The following is a 17,457-nucleotide window of genomic DNA, read 5'->3' as shown; positions in this document are numbered from 1 at the left end:
GAATCCACCCCTTCAAGGGAGGAGGGCGGGGACAGGCGAGGCCCCGCCCCCCTACGCCACGTCCTGTGGGCGGGGCCGCGGGCTTCCCCGGAGGTGGAGTATCGGTTAACCACTGTGTGGACTGGAGATCCGCGGGCCGGAACCGCGAGTCGGGGCTCCCCCGCCACACCCCTCTTGGGATTTAAAGGGCCAGGAGGGACTGGGTTGGGCCGAAGTCCGAACTAAGGGAGCGGGCATGAGACGCTGCCCGTGCCGGGGGGGTCTGAACGAGGCAGAGCCCGGGGCGCTGCCGGCAGCGGCCCGCATGGGGCTGGAGGCGCCGCGAGGGGGGCGGCGGCGGCAGCCCGGGCAGCAGCGACTTGGGCCCGGCGCCGGGGGCCCGGCGGGGCGGCCGGAGGGGGGCGGGCCCCGGGCCCGGACCACAGGGTCCTGCCTCCACTCTGAATGCGAGAAGGCCAGCTTCGGGCCTGAATGGGGGACAGACAGACAGACTGAGCCTGAAGCAGCCGGCCTCGGAGCGGAGACAGAGCGGCCCAGTCCAAAGACGGAGCCAGACAGGTCCAGCCCCCGGACACATCCAGAAAGGAGCAGCCACTGGTCAGAGCTGGAGACACCCGGCCCCTGGACGGAGGAGCCTGGCACAGGTGGATTTTGCACGGACCCACGCAGGCCCGGCCTCCAGTCTCGGCCACAGAGGGCCAGACTCTGGACACAACCAAGCGTTGATGGGGCCTGCACCGAGTCAGAAATACATGGGCCACAGACCCAGCCCGAGAGGTCCAAGCCCTGGACGGATAACCCCCGGACCCACCAGAAGAGCTCTGGCCTTCAGACGCAGCCGGAGGGGGCCTGGCGGGAGCTATGCATGGGTGGCTCCAGGACACAACAGGACCCTGAAGGCCCCTGCACAGCGTCTCACACTGATGGCTCCCAGATACAACAGGATACCGAAACCGCCTGGAGACAGGCTGGCACCCACGGTTTCCCAACACAGCAAGCTGCTGACGGCTCCTGGATACAGCCTGGCGCTGGTGATGCACAGACACAAGATACTCATGGACCCCAGACAGAGCCTGGGACAGACTACTTTTTGGGGGAGTCCAACCAAGATGGCCCATTAGCGGAACCAGAACCTGGGCAGTTGCTGACTCACCTGTACTCTCACCTGGGGCATAACTCCCTGACCCCTGTGCCCCGCCTCATCATCACTCCTGAAACCCCTGAGCCTGAGGCTCAGCCAGTGGGACTCCCGTCCCGGGTTGAAGTGGGCAGTGGAGGCTTCTCCTCCGCCTCCTCTTTCGATGAGTCTGAGGATGACGTGGTGGCCGGGGGTGAAGGTGCCAGCGACCCTGAGGACAGGTCTGGGGTGAGTGGGACCCATCCTGCCCTTAAGCCACATCCCTCCAAACCCCTCATTCCCCTGCCTTTGCTTTGAGAAGTTCTCTAGCACCTATCAGCAATTTCATCTCCAGATACTTCTTCCATCCATTTACCCTCTCGCTCTGACAGCTGGGTTACTAATCCTCTGCAGGGACCTGCCTCCTAATCCTCTCACCCTCTCACCCTCTCACCCTCTCACCCACTGTCTCCCCTTCCCCCTTCATCCACTGCCTACAGCCCTGAAGTCTCAAATGGACAGCCAGTGGCTGACTTATGCCCAGGAATCATATGATGGTGTGAGTCTGTGTGTGTATGCACATTTTTCAGCAAGGGTCCATGACTTCTGTTGGATCCTCTGATCTGTGATGTGTGACCCCAAAATCTGAACAGCAATAGTATAGGGGGACAAAAGGTGCATTTTCTACCCCACATTTCTTAGTCTGCGGCCTGTGGCTGTCTTAAGGTGTCCTGAAACTTTACCACCCTTAGCTCATTCACTTTTATAGGGAGTGAGCCCCCACCCAGCTTTTATTAGATTCTCAAAGGACTGTGTAAACCCAGAATGCCCAGGGACCCTTTAGTCTTCCCATTGTCCCCCAGTTCCCGAGGGGGCCCCTGGCAGATTCTTGTTTACATCCTCCACCCTCACCCCCAGCTTGGGTGCGGCTCTCTGCTGATGAATCAGGAGGGCTGGCAGGGCAGGTTCAGGAGAGTCAGCAAAGAGTCAGGTGTGAGAGCCTCCCATGGGTCCTCCCACTTGGAAGTCCCATTGTTCTGGGGCCCATGGCTGGAGTCCACCCTCACCCCCCTCACCCCACATGCCTCCCTAAAGTACGTGCTCACACATGTGGCCACAGATGTGACAGACAGACCTGCCTCAGCCTGCCTATGCCAGAGCAAAGGAGTTGACCCATGGGCTGTCTGCCATTGCTGTTCCCTCTGCCTACTCTCACCTCTGGCATCTTAGAACAGCTGAGCTGGAAGAGGGTGAAAAAAAACCCATTCATGCCCAGCCCTATGGTGAGCTTCTTGCTCGTATTAACTCATTTAATTCTCATACAGCAGCCCTAGGAGGTAAATGCTCTTCTCATCTCATTTTATAGATGAGGAAACTGAGGCACAGAGAGGTCAAAGACACTTGTCTAAAGTCACACACGTTGGAAGACGCAGAGCTGAGATTCAGACCCTTACTAAATACAGGCACTTTTCTAAGTGCTTTATATGTGTTAACTCTTTTTTAAGAGAGGAAGAGAGAAGGAGAGGGAGAGATAGAAACATCGATGAGAGAGAATCATTGATTGGCTGCCTCCTGTATGCCCACTACGGGGGTTTGAGCCCTGACCATGAATTTAATTGTGACCTCCTGGTTCATAGGTTGATGCTCAACCACTGAGCCATGCCGGCCAGGCTGTGTGTTAACTCTGAATCCCTATAACAGCACTATAAGATTGGGATTATTATTATTTCCATTTTACAGGTCAGGAAACTGAGGCCTAGAGTGGTGAAGTCACTTGCTTAGGTTGGCCAAGTCTGGTTGGAGCCAGAACTGAGAATTTTAACTCATTTCTGGCTGAGTTTAAAACCCAGTTATTTTTATTCATTTATTTTAATCCTCACCCAAGGAGTGAGGATATTTTTTCCATTGATTTTTAGAGAGAGTGGAAGGGGAGAGAGTGAGAGGAGAGAAAGAAACATCAATCTGAGATTGACACATGGATCGGTTGCCTTCTGTACATGCCTTGACCAGGGGTGGGGATCGAACCTGCAACCCAGGTACATGCCCTTGACCAGGAATGGAACCTGAGACCCTCCGGTGCCCAGGCCAATGGTCTCACCACTGAGCCATGTTAGCCAATGCTAAAACTGAGTTATTTTAACCCCTGCGGTGTGTGGATCCTCCCTAATTTACTTTCCTCCAGGTTTCCTGTCTCCACCTTTTTCTCATCCTTCCAGAATCTTCCTCCATGGCTCACCTCTGATCAACTTTTGAACTTTGTCTGCTCCAGTGCCTCTGAAGGCTCCCCAGGGCCTTCCTGATAGCGATCAGGAGTTCAGTACTGTGTTCAGAGCTTCCTGTCTCCAGGCTCCTTCCCATGTTCAGCTTCCCTTCTCCCCCCACCTCCTGCTGTAACAAAGCCGAAGTACACACTGTTCCTCGAACACCCTGCCGCCATCCTGCCTCCACTCATTGCTCAAGCTGTTCCTGCTGCGCAGAATACCCTTGCTTCCTTCTCTCTTCATTTTGAAATCCCATCTGACCTTAAAAGTCCAGCTACTTTCTTCTTTTCCTCCCTCCTCCCTTTTCACATCCATTCCATCCTCCTAATCAGACAGAAACAGTCCCTGAGCCTCTACAATGTGTCAGGCCCTGTGTTGGCTTTGTGGGGGACACAGCAGGGATCAAGACACACCTCATGGAGCTCCCAGGGCCATGAAGGGGACAAACCCCTCCACCAGGTTGTGTCAGCTTAGAGCGGTCAGGGCTGGGATGGAGTAAGCCCAGAGGGTTGTGGGAGTCCAGAGGAGGTGACTGGCTAGACCTGGGGTATCAGAGAGGGTTTCCTGGAGGAGAGGGCATGTGAGCTGAGACCATCAGGAAACCATCTGAGAAAGCTCAGATTAGCCGTCAGATCTAAGAAAAAAGAGAAAAGATATGAAACCTGCTTATGATTAAAAAAATAAAAATAAATGGTTGCAACCAACCTCCTTCAATCCAAGCAACATTTTTGGAGCGCCTGTTGTGTGCCAGGCCATGGGCTAGGACACAGTCATAATCATGACAACCCCAGCCCCTGCCCTCAGAGCTTGTTAGCAGGGTTGCAGACAGGCCTTTGGGGGATCTTGTAATTACTGGAGTAAGTGGGCTTGGCTCACCCCAAGCCCAGGTCAGGGGAGGGTCAGACCAGAGGTAGAAAGAACTGTGTGTTTTAGGCAAGTGACTACATCCCTCTGAGCCTTCGTTTCTTCCTCTGTAACAGAGTCAAGAATTCTCCTGGGGTTGTATGTTTAGGATTAAGTAGGTTATGGCACACTGAGTCTTTGTCATTATGCCTGGAATGTTCCAGGTGCTTAGTAAACAGGAACCTTTATTAATCACCTCCTCTCCACTCCTGCGAACTGGAGGGGGAAGGGGGTAGGCAGTAGGTCTTCCTGAATCCTGCAGTCCAGCACCCTGACTCTGCTGACCTTCCCACCTCAATTAGATGTTTGATAGGGAGCTGGGCTCTGAGGGAGGGGAGAGAGCATGCCCTTGACCCTGGAATGGTGGGGGATAGGAGGGATGAGCACACAGCCTCTCTGGAGATGATCCATTCTCCCAATACTTGCTAAGGATCTGCTGTGGGCTTGGAGCAAAGAATGCATTTGTGTGTGCATGTGTGCGCAAGGGAATCAGACACACAGTCTCAAGAAGCGCTTAGTTGAGGCAACATGATACAACTATCTCCATGTTACAGATGAGGAAACTGGGCCCAGCGAGGGAAGGTAACTTGCCCAGGGTCGCTCACAAATAAAGAGCAGAACTGTTTGCTTCTCTGGTTTTCTATTACTCTCTCTTTCTCTCTGTTCCCTGTTTCTGTCTTTTTCTTGCTCTGCCATTACTTTGTATCTGTCTCCCTTTCTGTGTCTTCTAGTAACTCAGTGTCCGTCTCTGTGTTATTCAGAATGGGTCAGGATTTGCTGTAGTAACAGACAACCCAAAACTTAGTGATTTGGAGAAACAAAGGATTATTTTTGTTCATCCTTCATGTTGACCATAGTCAGTGGTGGGTGAGGGGGCTGAGGAAGTCCCCGTTTTCTTTCCACTCTTTCTACAACAGGAAAAAGAAGATAGAGAGTCACACAGTGGCTTTAAGGCTTCCACCCAAAAGTGACACTTCTGCTCATATTTCATTGGCCACAGCAAGTCAAGAACTCTAAGTTCAAGAGGGCAAGGACAAAAAAAAAAAAAAAAAAAAAAAAGAGGACAGGGACAGCACGTCCAGCATGGCTCAGTGATTGAGTATCTACCTATGAACCAGGAGGTCACGGTTTGATTCTCAGCCAAGGCACATGCCCAGGTTGCGTGCGATCCCCAGTGTGGGGTGTGTAGGAGGCAGCCGATCAATGATTCTCTCTCACCGTTGATGTTTCTATCTCTCTCTCCCTCTCTTTTCCTCTCTGAACTCAATTTAAAAAAAAAAAAGAAAAAAAAAAGGAGGGCAGGGATGTGCCTGTGAGGGGAAGGGCTGAAGCTGGTGGTGAGCAGCTCATGACTGCTGCAGTCTCTGTCCACGTCTCTCTGTCCCTGTCATCACTTTGTCATCTGTCTCAGTGTCTTCTCTCTGTGGTGTGGCCTCCGTTCATCAAGCCCTGCCTCTGTCATCGTCCCTGTTAAAGTCTCCCTTGGTTTTTGGACAGCAATGAGGCTTCCGAGTTTTTGGTGTGTGTACGTATGTGGGGGGAGTCTTGGGGGGTTGCTTGGTACTGCAACAAAGATAGGCCTATCTTTACTCTGGAGGACAGAGAGACAGATACAAAGGGAGTGATGACAGGAAGAAATGGAAAGGGACTCTTCCCCACCTTTGTGGAGGCCTTTGAGGGATATTGTGATTATTGGAGTAAGTGAGCTTGGCTCGCCCCAGCCATCTTGGGGCATTGATCTCAGGAAGAACCTGGACCTTGGAAAGTCCCAGGTCCACCTTCACTCCCTTGATGGAAATATCTGCATCCCCTTCCCTTCTTGGCCTCAGTCCTGACCCCACGCTGCTCTGCCCCACACAGAATAAATCCTGGAAGAAGCTGAAGACAGTTCTGAAGTATTCGCCCTTCGTGGTCTCCTTCCGAAAACACTACCCTTGGGTCCAGCTGTCCGGACATGCTGGTGAGAGCAGGGGGTGGTGGAGGGCAGGGGCCAGACAAGGCTGGGCAGAGACGCCGCCTGACTGGGGACAGAAAGCTCCAGAGCGACTCTCTGTAGTATAGTTCCCCATCTGTGAAATGGGCTTGGTGACAGCCCCATCTCATGGGGTGTTATTGGAAGTGCTTAGGCCTGGGCTGGGCGATCGATACATCAGAGCTGAGGGCTGTTCCCTGTTATCCCAATGTTGGTTGGTGTGTGTGTGTGTGTGTGTCCTTGACCCTGGGGACAAGTGGGCCTTGACTTAAATCCTAGTTCTGCTCTTTATTTGTGAGCGACCCTGGGCAAGTTACTTTCCCTCGCTGGGTCCAGTTTCCTCATCTGTAACATGGAGATAATTGTCCCTCCCTTGCCGAGTTAACTGAAGGGTTAAAATAAAAATGTATGTTGAGACTGAAACACAGGCCCTTCATGTATGGAAATTATCATTCCCTGTCCTTGCCCCATGTCCAGAGCTTAGGAGGCCCTCAGTAAACACCAGTTATAATGGTTTCTTCCCAGGGCCTAGCACAATGCCTAGCATATGCCTATAACATTTTTGGTAAAGGTCTAGATAGTAAGTAAACTACTCAACTTTATGGTGGCTGCATGAACTCAGCCATAGATAATACATAAACATGTGTGCCTATGTTCCAATAAGACTTTATTTACAAAATTGGGTAGTGGGCTTGATTAAACAAACCTTACCCAGCAGGAAAGAAAGACAGTAAGAGAACTCACCTGCCTTATTCATCCTTAGAGCTGAGTCAGAGAAAAGGCAGGCCCCCCCTAAAACTGTAAACACAGGCTTGCCATCAATATATGTTCTAGTTATTATTACTGAGTCTAAAATAACTCAAAAACCCACAAAACTCAAAATTTAATGGTAGTTAAAAAAATTAGTGAAATAAAAGTACCATATTATTACACTCCTAGGCTTTGGGGTTGGGAATTCAGACAGGGCATGGCAGGGATGGCTTGTTGCTGCTCTGTGATATCTGGGAACTCAGCTAGGACAACTTGAAGGCTGCAAGCTGGAAACTTGGAGGGTTACTCACTCACAGGCCTGGCAATTGATATTGACTATTGGCTGGGTCTCGGTTGGGACTCCTGGCTGGAAAGCCTGGTTGTGGCTTCTTCATGTAGCTGCTTGGGCTTCCTCACACTATGGTGGCCTTGAGAAGCAAAAGTTTTTTGTGGTTTTTTTTTAAGTTCATTTTAATATATTTTTATTTGTTTCAGAGAGGAAAGGTAAGGGAGAGAGACATAGGAACATCAGTGATGAGAGAGAATCATTGATGCTGCCTCCTGCACACCCCCTACTGGGGATTGAGCCCTTAACCTGGGCATATGCCCCTGACTGGAATCGAACCCTGGACCCTTCAGTCCACAGGCCAATGCTCTGTCCACTGAGCCAAACCAGACAGGGCGAGAAAGCAAAAGTTTTTACATGACAGCTCAGGACGGCAAAGTGTCTCTGCCAACAAAGTGGAAGTTGCATCTCCTTACATGACCTAGACCCGTGGTCGGCAAACCGCGGCTCGCGAGCCACATGTGGCTCTTTGGCCCTTTGAGTGTGGCTCTTCCACAAAATACCATGCGCGGGCGTGCACGTACAGTGCGGTTGAAACTTCATGGCCCATGCTCAGAAGTCGGTATTTTGTGGAAGAGCCGGTATTTTGTGGAAGAGCCACGCTCAAGGGGCCAAAGAGCCGCATGTGGCTTGCGAGCCGCGGTTTGCCGAGCCGCAGTTTGCCGACCACTGACCTAGACTCTGAGGTCACACAGTGCTGCTTCTGCCATTAAGCCCTCCAAGATTCAAGGGGAGAAGAATGAGATTCCACTTCTTGCTGGAGATTGGCAAAATTCTAGAAGAGTATGTGGGACAGGAACTATTATTATACCATCTTTGGAAAATATAACCTGAAAATACAATCTGCCTCAGTAAGAATTGTAATTCTGCCGAAACCGGTTTGGCTCGGTGGATGGAGCGTCGGCCTGCGGACTGAAGGGTCCCGGGTTCGGTTCCGGTCAAGGGCGTGTGCCTGGGTTGCGGGCACGTCCCCGGTGGGAGGTGTGCGGGAGGCAGCTGATCGATGTTTCTCTCTCGTCGATGTTTCTAGCTCTCTATCTCTCTCCCTTCTTCTCTGTAAAAAATCAATAAAATATATTTAAAAAAAAAAAAAAAAAAAAAAAGAATTGTAATTCTAATCTATACTAAGTATCTGCATGGTCCAAGAAATGCTAGATTTGTAAATTAACTTAAATAGGCCCCAGTTGTTGGCACTCTGGGACTCCAGGCAGAAGCAAATGCATATCTGCTCTGGAGAGTCAGGTTCTGGACTCAGATCTCACAAAAATTCCCACAGCTTATTGTGAGCATATAGTCCCAAATTACAAAACAAATGAGGACACAGTCTGCTGTGAAGAGGACTTTGTCTAAACAAAGAGCAGAAATAGGCTCTTTCCTTGCGACCCCTGGCCACGATTTTGAGAATTGCAGGGAAGGAGAGAAAGTGCTGCAGAACTGCCAGGCAAAATGACAGTGTCCAGGATCTGATACATGCAAGAGATGGAGGATTCTCTTGCTGATACAGTTTCTGACTCTCATTGACTGTGCCTCTCCTAGGGAACTTCCAGGCGGGAGAGGATGGTCGGATTCTAAAGCGTTTCTGTCAGTGTGAGCAGCGCAGCCTGGAGCAGCTGATGAACGACCCCCTGCGGCCTTTTGTGCCAACCTACTATGGTGTGGTGCAAAGGGATGACCAGGCCTTCAACCAGATGGAAGATCTCTTGGCGGACTTCGAGGGCCCCTCCATTATGGACTGCAAGATGGGCAGCAGGTGGGGTCAGGGATAGCCCTGAGGCAGAGGTGGAGGGTCATGGGTGGGCATTTTTCCCCCCATTGATTTTTAGAGAGAGTGGAATGGAAAGAGAGAGAGAGAGAGAGAAAGAGAGAGAAGAAATAGAAGAAACATTGATTGGTTGCCTCCCGCAGTGCCCTGCCCAGGACCTGGGATCATTGAACCTGCAACCTAGGTATATGCCCTTGACCGGGAATCGAACCCGAGACCATTTGGTGTGTGGGCTGATGCTCCAACCACTAAGCCACACCAGTCAGGGCAGGGGTGGGCATTTTTTAAGTTAGTGCCAAGTTAGCCTTTAAAGTAGTTGTACCACCATCAGTGTGTGAGAGTTCCAGTTATTCCATCTTCTCACCAACACTTTATGGTTTTATTTCTATTTGTTTGATGACCAAAGAAGAGTGTTTGGCCATTTGAAAGGTGCCTGTTTGAATACTTTGCCCATTTTTCTGTTGGGCTATCATTTTCTTTTTGACTTGTAATTCTTTTTTTTTTCTTTTTTATTTGTAATTCTTCTTTTTTTAAAGATATATTTTATTGATTTTTTACAGAGAGGAAGGGAGAGGGATAGAGAGTTAGGAATATCAGTGAGAAAGAAACATCAATCAGCTGCCTCCTGCACACCCCCTACTGGAGATGTGCCTGCAACCAAGGTACGTGCCCTTGACCGGAATCGAACCTGGGACCCTTCAGTCCGAAGGCTGACGCTCTATCCACTGAGCCAAACTGGTCAGGGCTATTTGTAATTCTTTTTATGTTCTGGATACAAGTCCTTTGTTGGAAATATACACACACCTACCTGCACATTCTCCAACCTCCCATTTCACTCTCTTAGTACTGTCTTTTGATAAAGAGAATACTTTTAATTTAGTCCAGTTTGTCAACTTTTTTCATTATGGTTAGTAGCTTTGTGTTGGTGTTGTTTTTCTAATATATTTTTATAAAGAGGAAGGGAGAGGGAGAGAGAAAGATGCATCGATGATCAAAACATTGATGATGGCTGCCTCCTGCATGCCCCCTACTGGAGATCCAGTCCACAACCTGGGCATGTGTCCTGACCAAGAATCAAACCAGCAACCTTTTGGTGCATGGTAGAATGACCAACCAACTGAGCCACACTTGGCCAGGGAGCGCTTTGTGTTTTAGAAATGCCTACTTTGTCACATCCTCTGTGTCCCAGGACCTACCTGGAGGAGGAGCTGGTGAAGGCTCGAGAACGGCCCCGGCCCCGCAAGGACATGTATGAGAAGATGGTGGCTGTGGACCCCAGGGCCCCCACCCCTGAGGAGCATGCGCAGGGTGCAGTCACCAAGCCCCGCTATATGCAGTGGAGGGAGACTGTGAGCTCAACCTCCACCCTGGGCTTCCGCATTGAGGGCATCAAGGTGAGGTCCAGGAGTTGCTAGCCTGTCGCTAGAGGACTATATCTAGGCAGGGCTTCTCAGGAACACGGGTGTCAGGGAAAACTGGAAAGAAGCGAGATCTGGGAAAAGAGTAGCAGACTGCAGAAGATGAAAAGATGGGGCTAGGAGAGGTCCTGCTTCTCTCACCCCCACATCCATCAGTGACCAAGTTTTGTTTATCCTTCTGCCTGAGCATCTCGATTCCATCTTCTTTCCTCCCCATCGCCCTGTTCTAATCTGGCCCTGTCTTCTCCTGCCTCAGCCTCCTCTGATCCATTGTCCAACACAGCAGCTGGAGCGATCCTTTTTCCCCCTTATGGAGAAAGATTTTTCTCTTTCCTTCCTTCCTCCCTTTCTTTTTGTGAATTAAATCCAATTTTTTAAATAAGTAGTCACACCATTCAAAAGTCAAAATTATGTTATAAAAGGGTGTGCAGAGGAAATCTCTCTGCTGACCCTGTGGCTGTCCTTCCCATTCTGTCCCTCCACCTCCCACCTACTCACAGGGAATTTACTTTATAAGTTTCTTATTTTTCTTCCTGCAAATGCAGCCAAATGCAATTGCATATCCTAAAAATTCCACCCTTCTTTACACAAAAGGTGGCATAGTCCTAGATAATTCCCGTATTGTTCCATAGAGAGTTTCCTCTTTCTTTTCTTTCTCTCTTGAGCTGTAATAGCTTTTTGTGGATGTGCCATAGTCCCCTGTAGATGGCCACCCGGGTTGCTTCCATTTTTTTGCCATTACAAACAACGCCTCAATGGATCACTTTCAATGTAAGACATTTTGCAAGCATGAAGATTTAGCTGTAGACTAGATTCCCAGAAGCAGGACAACTGGGTCAATGATGAAATGCATTGGGAATGTTGCTAGAGATTGCCGAACCCCTTCCATTGTGTTGTATCATTGTGCATTCCACCAGCAATTCTTGAGAGTGCCTGCAATTTTTGATAGATCCGGGTGTGTCATTTTTCTATTTGAAACCTTTCAATGGCTCCCTAGAACCCTCCATCGTCTAGCCTCATTTCTCATCCCTCTCTTCCTCCTTCAGGCCACAGTGAAGCTTCATTTCCTTGAAAGGGTCCTGCTCCCCTGCCACAGAGCCTCTGCACATGCTGTTCCCTCTGACAGGGCTGTTCTTCCCTCTACTGTTCCCCCAGTTGGCTTCCAGTCATTTTTCTGTCTTTTCACTTCCTCCTTACCTCCTCATAACTCTCTGTACTCCTTCATTATTCCTATCCCTTTGTGATGCTCTTATTCAATATCTGTCTCCCTCATCTGACTGTGTCTGTCCTGTTACCTCCATGTTAGCAGTGCCCACCTGGTACCTGGCACAGCATGACAGTACAACTCAAGTGGTCCTCTCAGAGATAAAAAATAACATTAGTCTCATTTATTTATTTTATTTTTTAACATATATTTTATTGATTTTTTACAGAGAAGAAGGGAGAAGGATAGAGTTAGAAACATCCATGAGAGAGAAACATCGATCAGCTGCCTCCTGCACACCTCCCACTGGGGATGTGCCTGCAACCAAGGTACATGCCCTTGACCGGAATCGAACCTGGGACCTTTCAGTCCTCAGGCCGACGCTCTGTCCACTGAGCCAAACCGATTAGGGCAGTCTCATTTATTGAGTGCTTGCTTACTATGTGCCAGGCACTGTGCTATGCATCCTACACACCCAATCTCTTCTATTCCTACCATTTTTAGCACAATTCCCATTTCCTAGATGAGGAAACTGAGGTTGACAGGTAAAGTGACTTGCTTAAAGCCACCCAGCTATGAAGTAGTAGAGTCACAATTCAGGGCCAGATTTACCCTCCTCCAGAGCACATCTGGCTAGTCTGGTTCAACTAGGGGGCTCAGGTTAGACTTGGAAGGACTAGCTGCTCAGGAGTGTGACTTGGGGCTGGGTTGATCTGACCTGGGTGGGTGGGCTGGCTTCTGCTGAACAGCAGATGAATGTGGAGGCAGGCAGGTGGCCCCAGGAAGTGCCTGGGGCTGGTTGGTGTTGGGCATGGGAAGGCAAGTTATGACACTGGGCCTTCAATCTTTGTCCTGCAGAAAGCCGATGGGACCTGCAACACCAACTTCAAGAAGACACAGGAGCTGGAGCAAGTGACAAAGGTGTTGGAGGATTTTGTGGATGGGAACCATGAAATCCTGGTGAGTGGGACACCCATGCCCCAAACTTAGTTCAGGGCCACCACCATCATTGTTGCCCCCGTGTTTGCTTAGGGCTGAGGTTGGCTGGTACTGGCTGGTGTTGCTCATCCTCTGGGTCAGCGGGTGGCTTGGCCAGAGCTGGCTTTCTAGGATTGCCTGCTCCTGTATCCGGTAGCCTCAGATGATGACTCCTCCCCTTGTCTCTAATGATCCAGCAGGCTAGTCTGGGCTGTTCTCACAGTGGAAGCTGGTGGCCAAGAGAACAAACGAAAATGCAAGGCCTCTTGATGGCTAAGACACCCTCATTTCTGCCATGTTCTATTGGCCAGAGCAAGTCATGACCAAGCCTAGATTAGAGAGTAACAGACTCCACCTCTTTATGGGAGGAGCTGCTGGGAGTTATGGGTATTCATGTAACCTACTAACCTTACCCTGTCTGTGCCACCCCTATATTTCCAACCTCCTCTCCCATTTTCCCCAGGGCTCCCCTTTTTCCATCCTGGCCGGGTATGGGACAAGGTCAGATCTCAAGGTGGGTAAGGACCCCCAAAGTCCCTGTGCTAACCAAGAAACTCTCCCTCTCAAACAGAGAAAGTATGTGGCACGCCTAGAAGAACTCCGAGAAGCTCTGGAGAACTCCCCCTTCTTCAAGACCCATGAGGTGTGAGCCCCGGCCCCCAGGGGAGCAGAGTGTATATGTGTGAGGCGGGGGTGGGTTGAGGAGAAATCACTGGCAGAATTAAGCTAAAGCAATTTAAAAGGAGACCTATGTTTTGGGGTTTGCCTTTTCAGAGTAGGCAGCACGAGGGATTTCAAGGAGGTGGGACAGCTAGGAGCATGGACTGCAGCCAGGCGGCCTGGAATGAGGCTGGCTCTGCTGTGTGACCTCTCAGGCCTCGGTTGCCTCCTAAGATAGGGAGGAACAATATCTTCCTTACTGGGCTGCTTCCTTACGGGTGTGAGACTAGCAACTATTGAACACCATTTGGAGCATAAAAGCACATTTAACCCCTAGCTCTTACAATTACTTTATAATCATAATTATTTACAATTATTGTTACCTGCATTCTTTGTTCAGTGCCCCCCACCCCCACCCCTTCCAAAGCCTGTCTCTTTGGAAGCGTTCATCTCTTTGGGGTTGTCTCAGAAAGTCTGGGAAGTGGTGACATCCTCTCCTCCCCTCTGTCCAAGCTCTTCCCTCCCCACGCCCAAGCCCTCTCACCTTCTCCTGGCTATCACTAACTTCTGGGAGAGCCCTGATCTTGGAATCAGGCTGGCCTCGGTTTGGACCCCAGTTCTGCAGGTCTGTCTACTGACCTGCAGGATGGGATTACGGAGTGCCTGCCTCCTACGCAACATGAAGGTTAAGTGGATTAATACAGGGAAAGTGCAGCCCATAGTAAACCTTCAGTATGTGCCAGCTGTTACTGTCACATCTCTTATCAAACAAGACCCTCATTGTCATTGTCACTGCCTTTGGGCTCCTCTTTGTCACAAAGAGGAGGCCTGGGGAGCCCATCTCATCTGTCCTGGTGTTTGGTTTTACCCACTTGGTGACTTAACTTTTTAAAAAAATATATTTTTATTGATTTTGGAGAGGAAGGGAGAGGGAGAGAGATAAACATCAATGATGAGAGAGAATCATTGATCAGCTGCCTCCTGCACGCTCCCTACTGGGTATCTAGCATGCAACCCGGGCATGTGCCCTTGACCAGAATCAAACCCTACACCCTTCAGTCCCCAGGCCAATGCTCTATCCACTGAGCCAAACCAGCTAGGGCAGGGGTCCTCAAACTTTTTAAACAGGGGGCTAGTTCACTGTCCCTCAGACCGTTGGAGGGCCGGACTATAGTTTAAAAAAAACTATGAACAAATTCCTATGCACACAGCGGCGGCAAAAACACCCGGCAGGCCGGATAAATGTTTTCTGCGGGCCTCATGTGGCCCGCAGGCCATAGTTTGAGGACCCGAGCTAGGGTGTGACTTTACATTTTAAAAGATGAGTTGCCAACATTTAAACCGTGGGCCTTCCCACCAAAATCAGGGTTTCCAGTTTCCCTTGGCACATTGGGAGATGTGGCAACACTGGGCCGCTCGCCACATGCCAACAGCCGTCCAGAGCGGGGCAGCATCTGCTTCTCCTCACAGGTGCCCACTCACCTGCCCCATCATCTAGGTTCCCTGGGGAGAGTGCAGTTTGCAATCGGTTAGGAAAAGGGAAGGGTGTGCAAATGTGGAGTCAGATGAAGGCAAGAAAACTGCTATTTCTCATTAGAAAAACAAAACCAGCATCTCTGAAGGCTGCATCCCAACCTCACAGGCACTTGATAAGTGTGTAGATCAGTGGTCGGCAAACTCATTAGTCAACAGAGCCAAATATCAACAGTACAACGATTGACATTTCTTTTGAGAGCCAAATTTTTTAAACTTAAACTATATAGGTAGGTACATTGTTATTAACTTAATTAGGGTACTCCTAAGCTGGCCTTTGCTAAAAACGTCCTCAGTCTGATTGAGGTACGTTTGCTGAGGTCGACCCTTTCCAACTCTCCCATCCACACTCATCTTGTATACTTGTTTCGTCTATCTCCTTCCCGAAAACCAACTTCTGCGCACGGACTACGAAGTTTCAATCACACTGTATGTGCGCGCCCGCACGTGGTATTTTGTGGAAGAGCCACATTCAAGGGGCCAAAGAGCCGCGTGTAGTTCGCGAGCCGTGGTTTGCCGACCACTGGTGTAGATCATAGAATGCTGCCAGGGATCCCAGGAGGTAGGGCTGTGACCACCACCCCCATTCTATAGATGAGGAAACCGAGGCCTGGAGAAAGGAAGCCGCTTGCCTGGGGTTATCAACAGCAATTAGAAAGTGGAAAGCATGATCTACTTTCTTAGTCCCCACTGGGCTCTCCTGATCCATTCAGGATCCTGCAGGCATTTGAGTTTATGCCTCAGCTTGAAAAACAATACCAGTTAACATCTGTTGTGCATTTGCTATAATGGCAAGTGCTCTAAGTGCTTTATATGATCAATTCATACATGTAATATGCACAGCAACCTTACAGGTAAATAGTACTATTATTCCGTTATTCCCACTTTGTATATCAGGAGGCAGAGGCAGAGAGGTTAAGCCACCTACCCAAGGCATAACAGCCTATAAGTAGCAGAGTCAGGATTTGAACTCAGCCACCCTGCTCAGATGCCCCTTGGGGAGGAGACCCTGGCCAATTCTTGCTTTGTCCCTAACCTCCCATCTGCCTCCCTGCAGGTGGTGGGCAGCTCCCTTCTCTTTGTGCATGACCACACTGGCCTGGCCAAGGTTTGGATGATCGACTTTGGCAAGACAGTGGCTCTGCCTGACCATCAGACACTCAACCACCGGCTGCCCTGGGCTGAGGGTAATCGTGAAGACGGCTACCTCTGGGGCCTGGACAACATGATTCGCCTTCTTCAGGGGCTGGCCCAGAGCTGACCCGCTTGCCTTTGCGAGGATTCTTTATTGGATGGTACTCAGCTGGCTGGAGGAGCCCTGAGGTGTGCAGGGGCCAGAGTTCAGCCACGGAGGCACTGACCTCTGGGACAGGAGAGGTTGTGGCACACCGCTCAAGCCCAGTGTGGAAGATCTGAAGGGCCTTGGAGACCAAGTAGCACCCAGCCTTTTCATGATCCAGGGGTTGTAAGGACTGGAGAGGGGACATGACGTGGCACAATTCCCATTTCCTAGATGGGTCAGAGCCAGACTGGGTCCTCTGGCCAGCCAGGAAGGTTCCAGAGGGGCTGCTGGAGGCCACAACTAAACCATACATCCTAAAAGAACACCATTCAGATGTTGTAGACTACAGGCCTGACACATGCCTCTCACGACAGGAATGACTGTGATCACTACTCCTTGTCAGCCCCCTCCGGCTATGAGCTGGCTCTGATGCCAGGGACCAATCAGCTTCATCTGTGGTGCCCCAGAACCAGACCTTATTTGTGAGCAAATGCAGGAGCTTCTGTCTGCCTGGGAGCATTATGGCCCCATCTCTTCTTCGGAGGGCCCTTCAGGTGCTGACAGAAGCTCTGAGAAGGGTGTGACACCATGGGACCGGCCTGAGAGCTGACGCTGCTGAGCAGAGCCCAGTTCACCCTGTCCTGCCCTCCCATGGCCCCATGGGATCCTCCCTGCTCCTGGGAGAGCTCTGCTGACCCCCTGCAGACCAAAACCACGGCCACATCCTGTGCCAGCACTGTGACCAGCACAACCTCATTCCTCTGGCACCATCTCAGCTTTGGGACTTCCTCCCCTTACCCTGTGAGGTCTCCTTCCTCCCCGCTGACGGAGGTGGCAGGGGCAGGGAAGCTGGCTTGGAACCAGAGCTACCTTCCTTTGGTGGCCTGCACCCCACAGCCCTTGTGTGGGAGGTGCCCTGCTTGTGTCAGAGGCTCAGGTGGGTGGGGCTGCTGGCTGTGACCCCAGGCTCCCAGCCTGGTCCAAACCAAAGCCCCTCTTCCTTCCCTCTCCTCCTGTACTTGTAACTGGCTTCCTGGCCCACAGGGCTGGGCTGGGGAGGACAGGCAGCTCCCTCTTTCTGAGTCAAAACTCTAATGTAGTCTTCCAGGGCTCAGGAGGCATGTTCCTTTTCTATGGACCTTTATACTTATTTATACAAGAGACAGGTAGTTGTTAGACGGGGCAGTGCTGGGGAACTGGAGACAACATCGCTTCACTGCCTTCCCCCGACGACCCCCTAATAAACAGGACATTCAAAGCCAACTTTGTGG

At 50.6% G+C, this 17,457-nt stretch overlaps 1 protein-coding gene across 5 annotated transcripts; it reads left to right on the top strand.

Annotated features, from left to right (window-relative positions):
• The first annotated feature begins 103 nt into the window (after window positions 1-103).
• Window positions 104-17,449, top strand: ITPKC (inositol-trisphosphate 3-kinase C). 5 transcript variants are annotated; one of them, XM_036346863.1, is made up of 7 exons: window positions 105-1,366; window positions 6,142-6,241; window positions 8,886-9,099; window positions 10,301-10,505; window positions 12,592-12,693; window positions 13,283-13,354; window positions 15,962-17,449. In XM_036346863.1, exons 1-7 carry the CDS (start codon window positions 236-238, stop codon window positions 16,163-16,165), a joined length of 2,028 nt encoding a protein of 675 aa, XP_036202756.1. In that variant the 5' UTR covers window positions 105-235; the 3' UTR covers window positions 16,166-17,449. The 5 variants fall into 5 exon arrangements, with proteins under 5 accessions (XP_036202757.1, XP_036202756.1, XP_036202755.1 ...); XM_036346862.1 differs by having other exon boundaries at window positions 13,175-13,354; XM_036346866.1 differs by having other exon boundaries at window positions 1,314-1,366; window positions 6,111-6,241.
• The last annotated feature ends 8 nt before the right edge of the window (window positions 17,450-17,457 follow it).

Source organism: Myotis myotis, unplaced genomic scaffold (genome assembly GCF_014108235.1).
Source record: "Myotis myotis isolate mMyoMyo1 unplaced genomic scaffold, mMyoMyo1.p scaffold_m19_p_19, whole genome shotgun sequence".
Taxonomy (NCBI): Eukaryota; Metazoa; Chordata; class Mammalia; order Chiroptera; family Vespertilionidae; genus Myotis; species Myotis myotis.
This window is presented reverse-complemented; position numbering and strand designations above follow the sequence as displayed.

Coding starts and splice junctions, on each gene's coding strand:
- ITPKC (XM_036346862.1), top strand. CDS start 236: ATGAGACGCTGCCCGTGCCGGGGGGGTCTGAACGAGGCAGAGCCCGGG. Junction 10,506..12,591: donor TCCGCATTGAGGGCATCAAG/GTGAGGTCCAGG, acceptor TTTGTCCTGCAG/AAAGCCGATGGGACCTGCAA. Junction 13,355..15,961: donor CCTTCTTCAAGACCCATGAG/GTGTGAGCCCCG, acceptor GCCTCCCTGCAG/GTGGTGGGCAGCTCCCTTCT.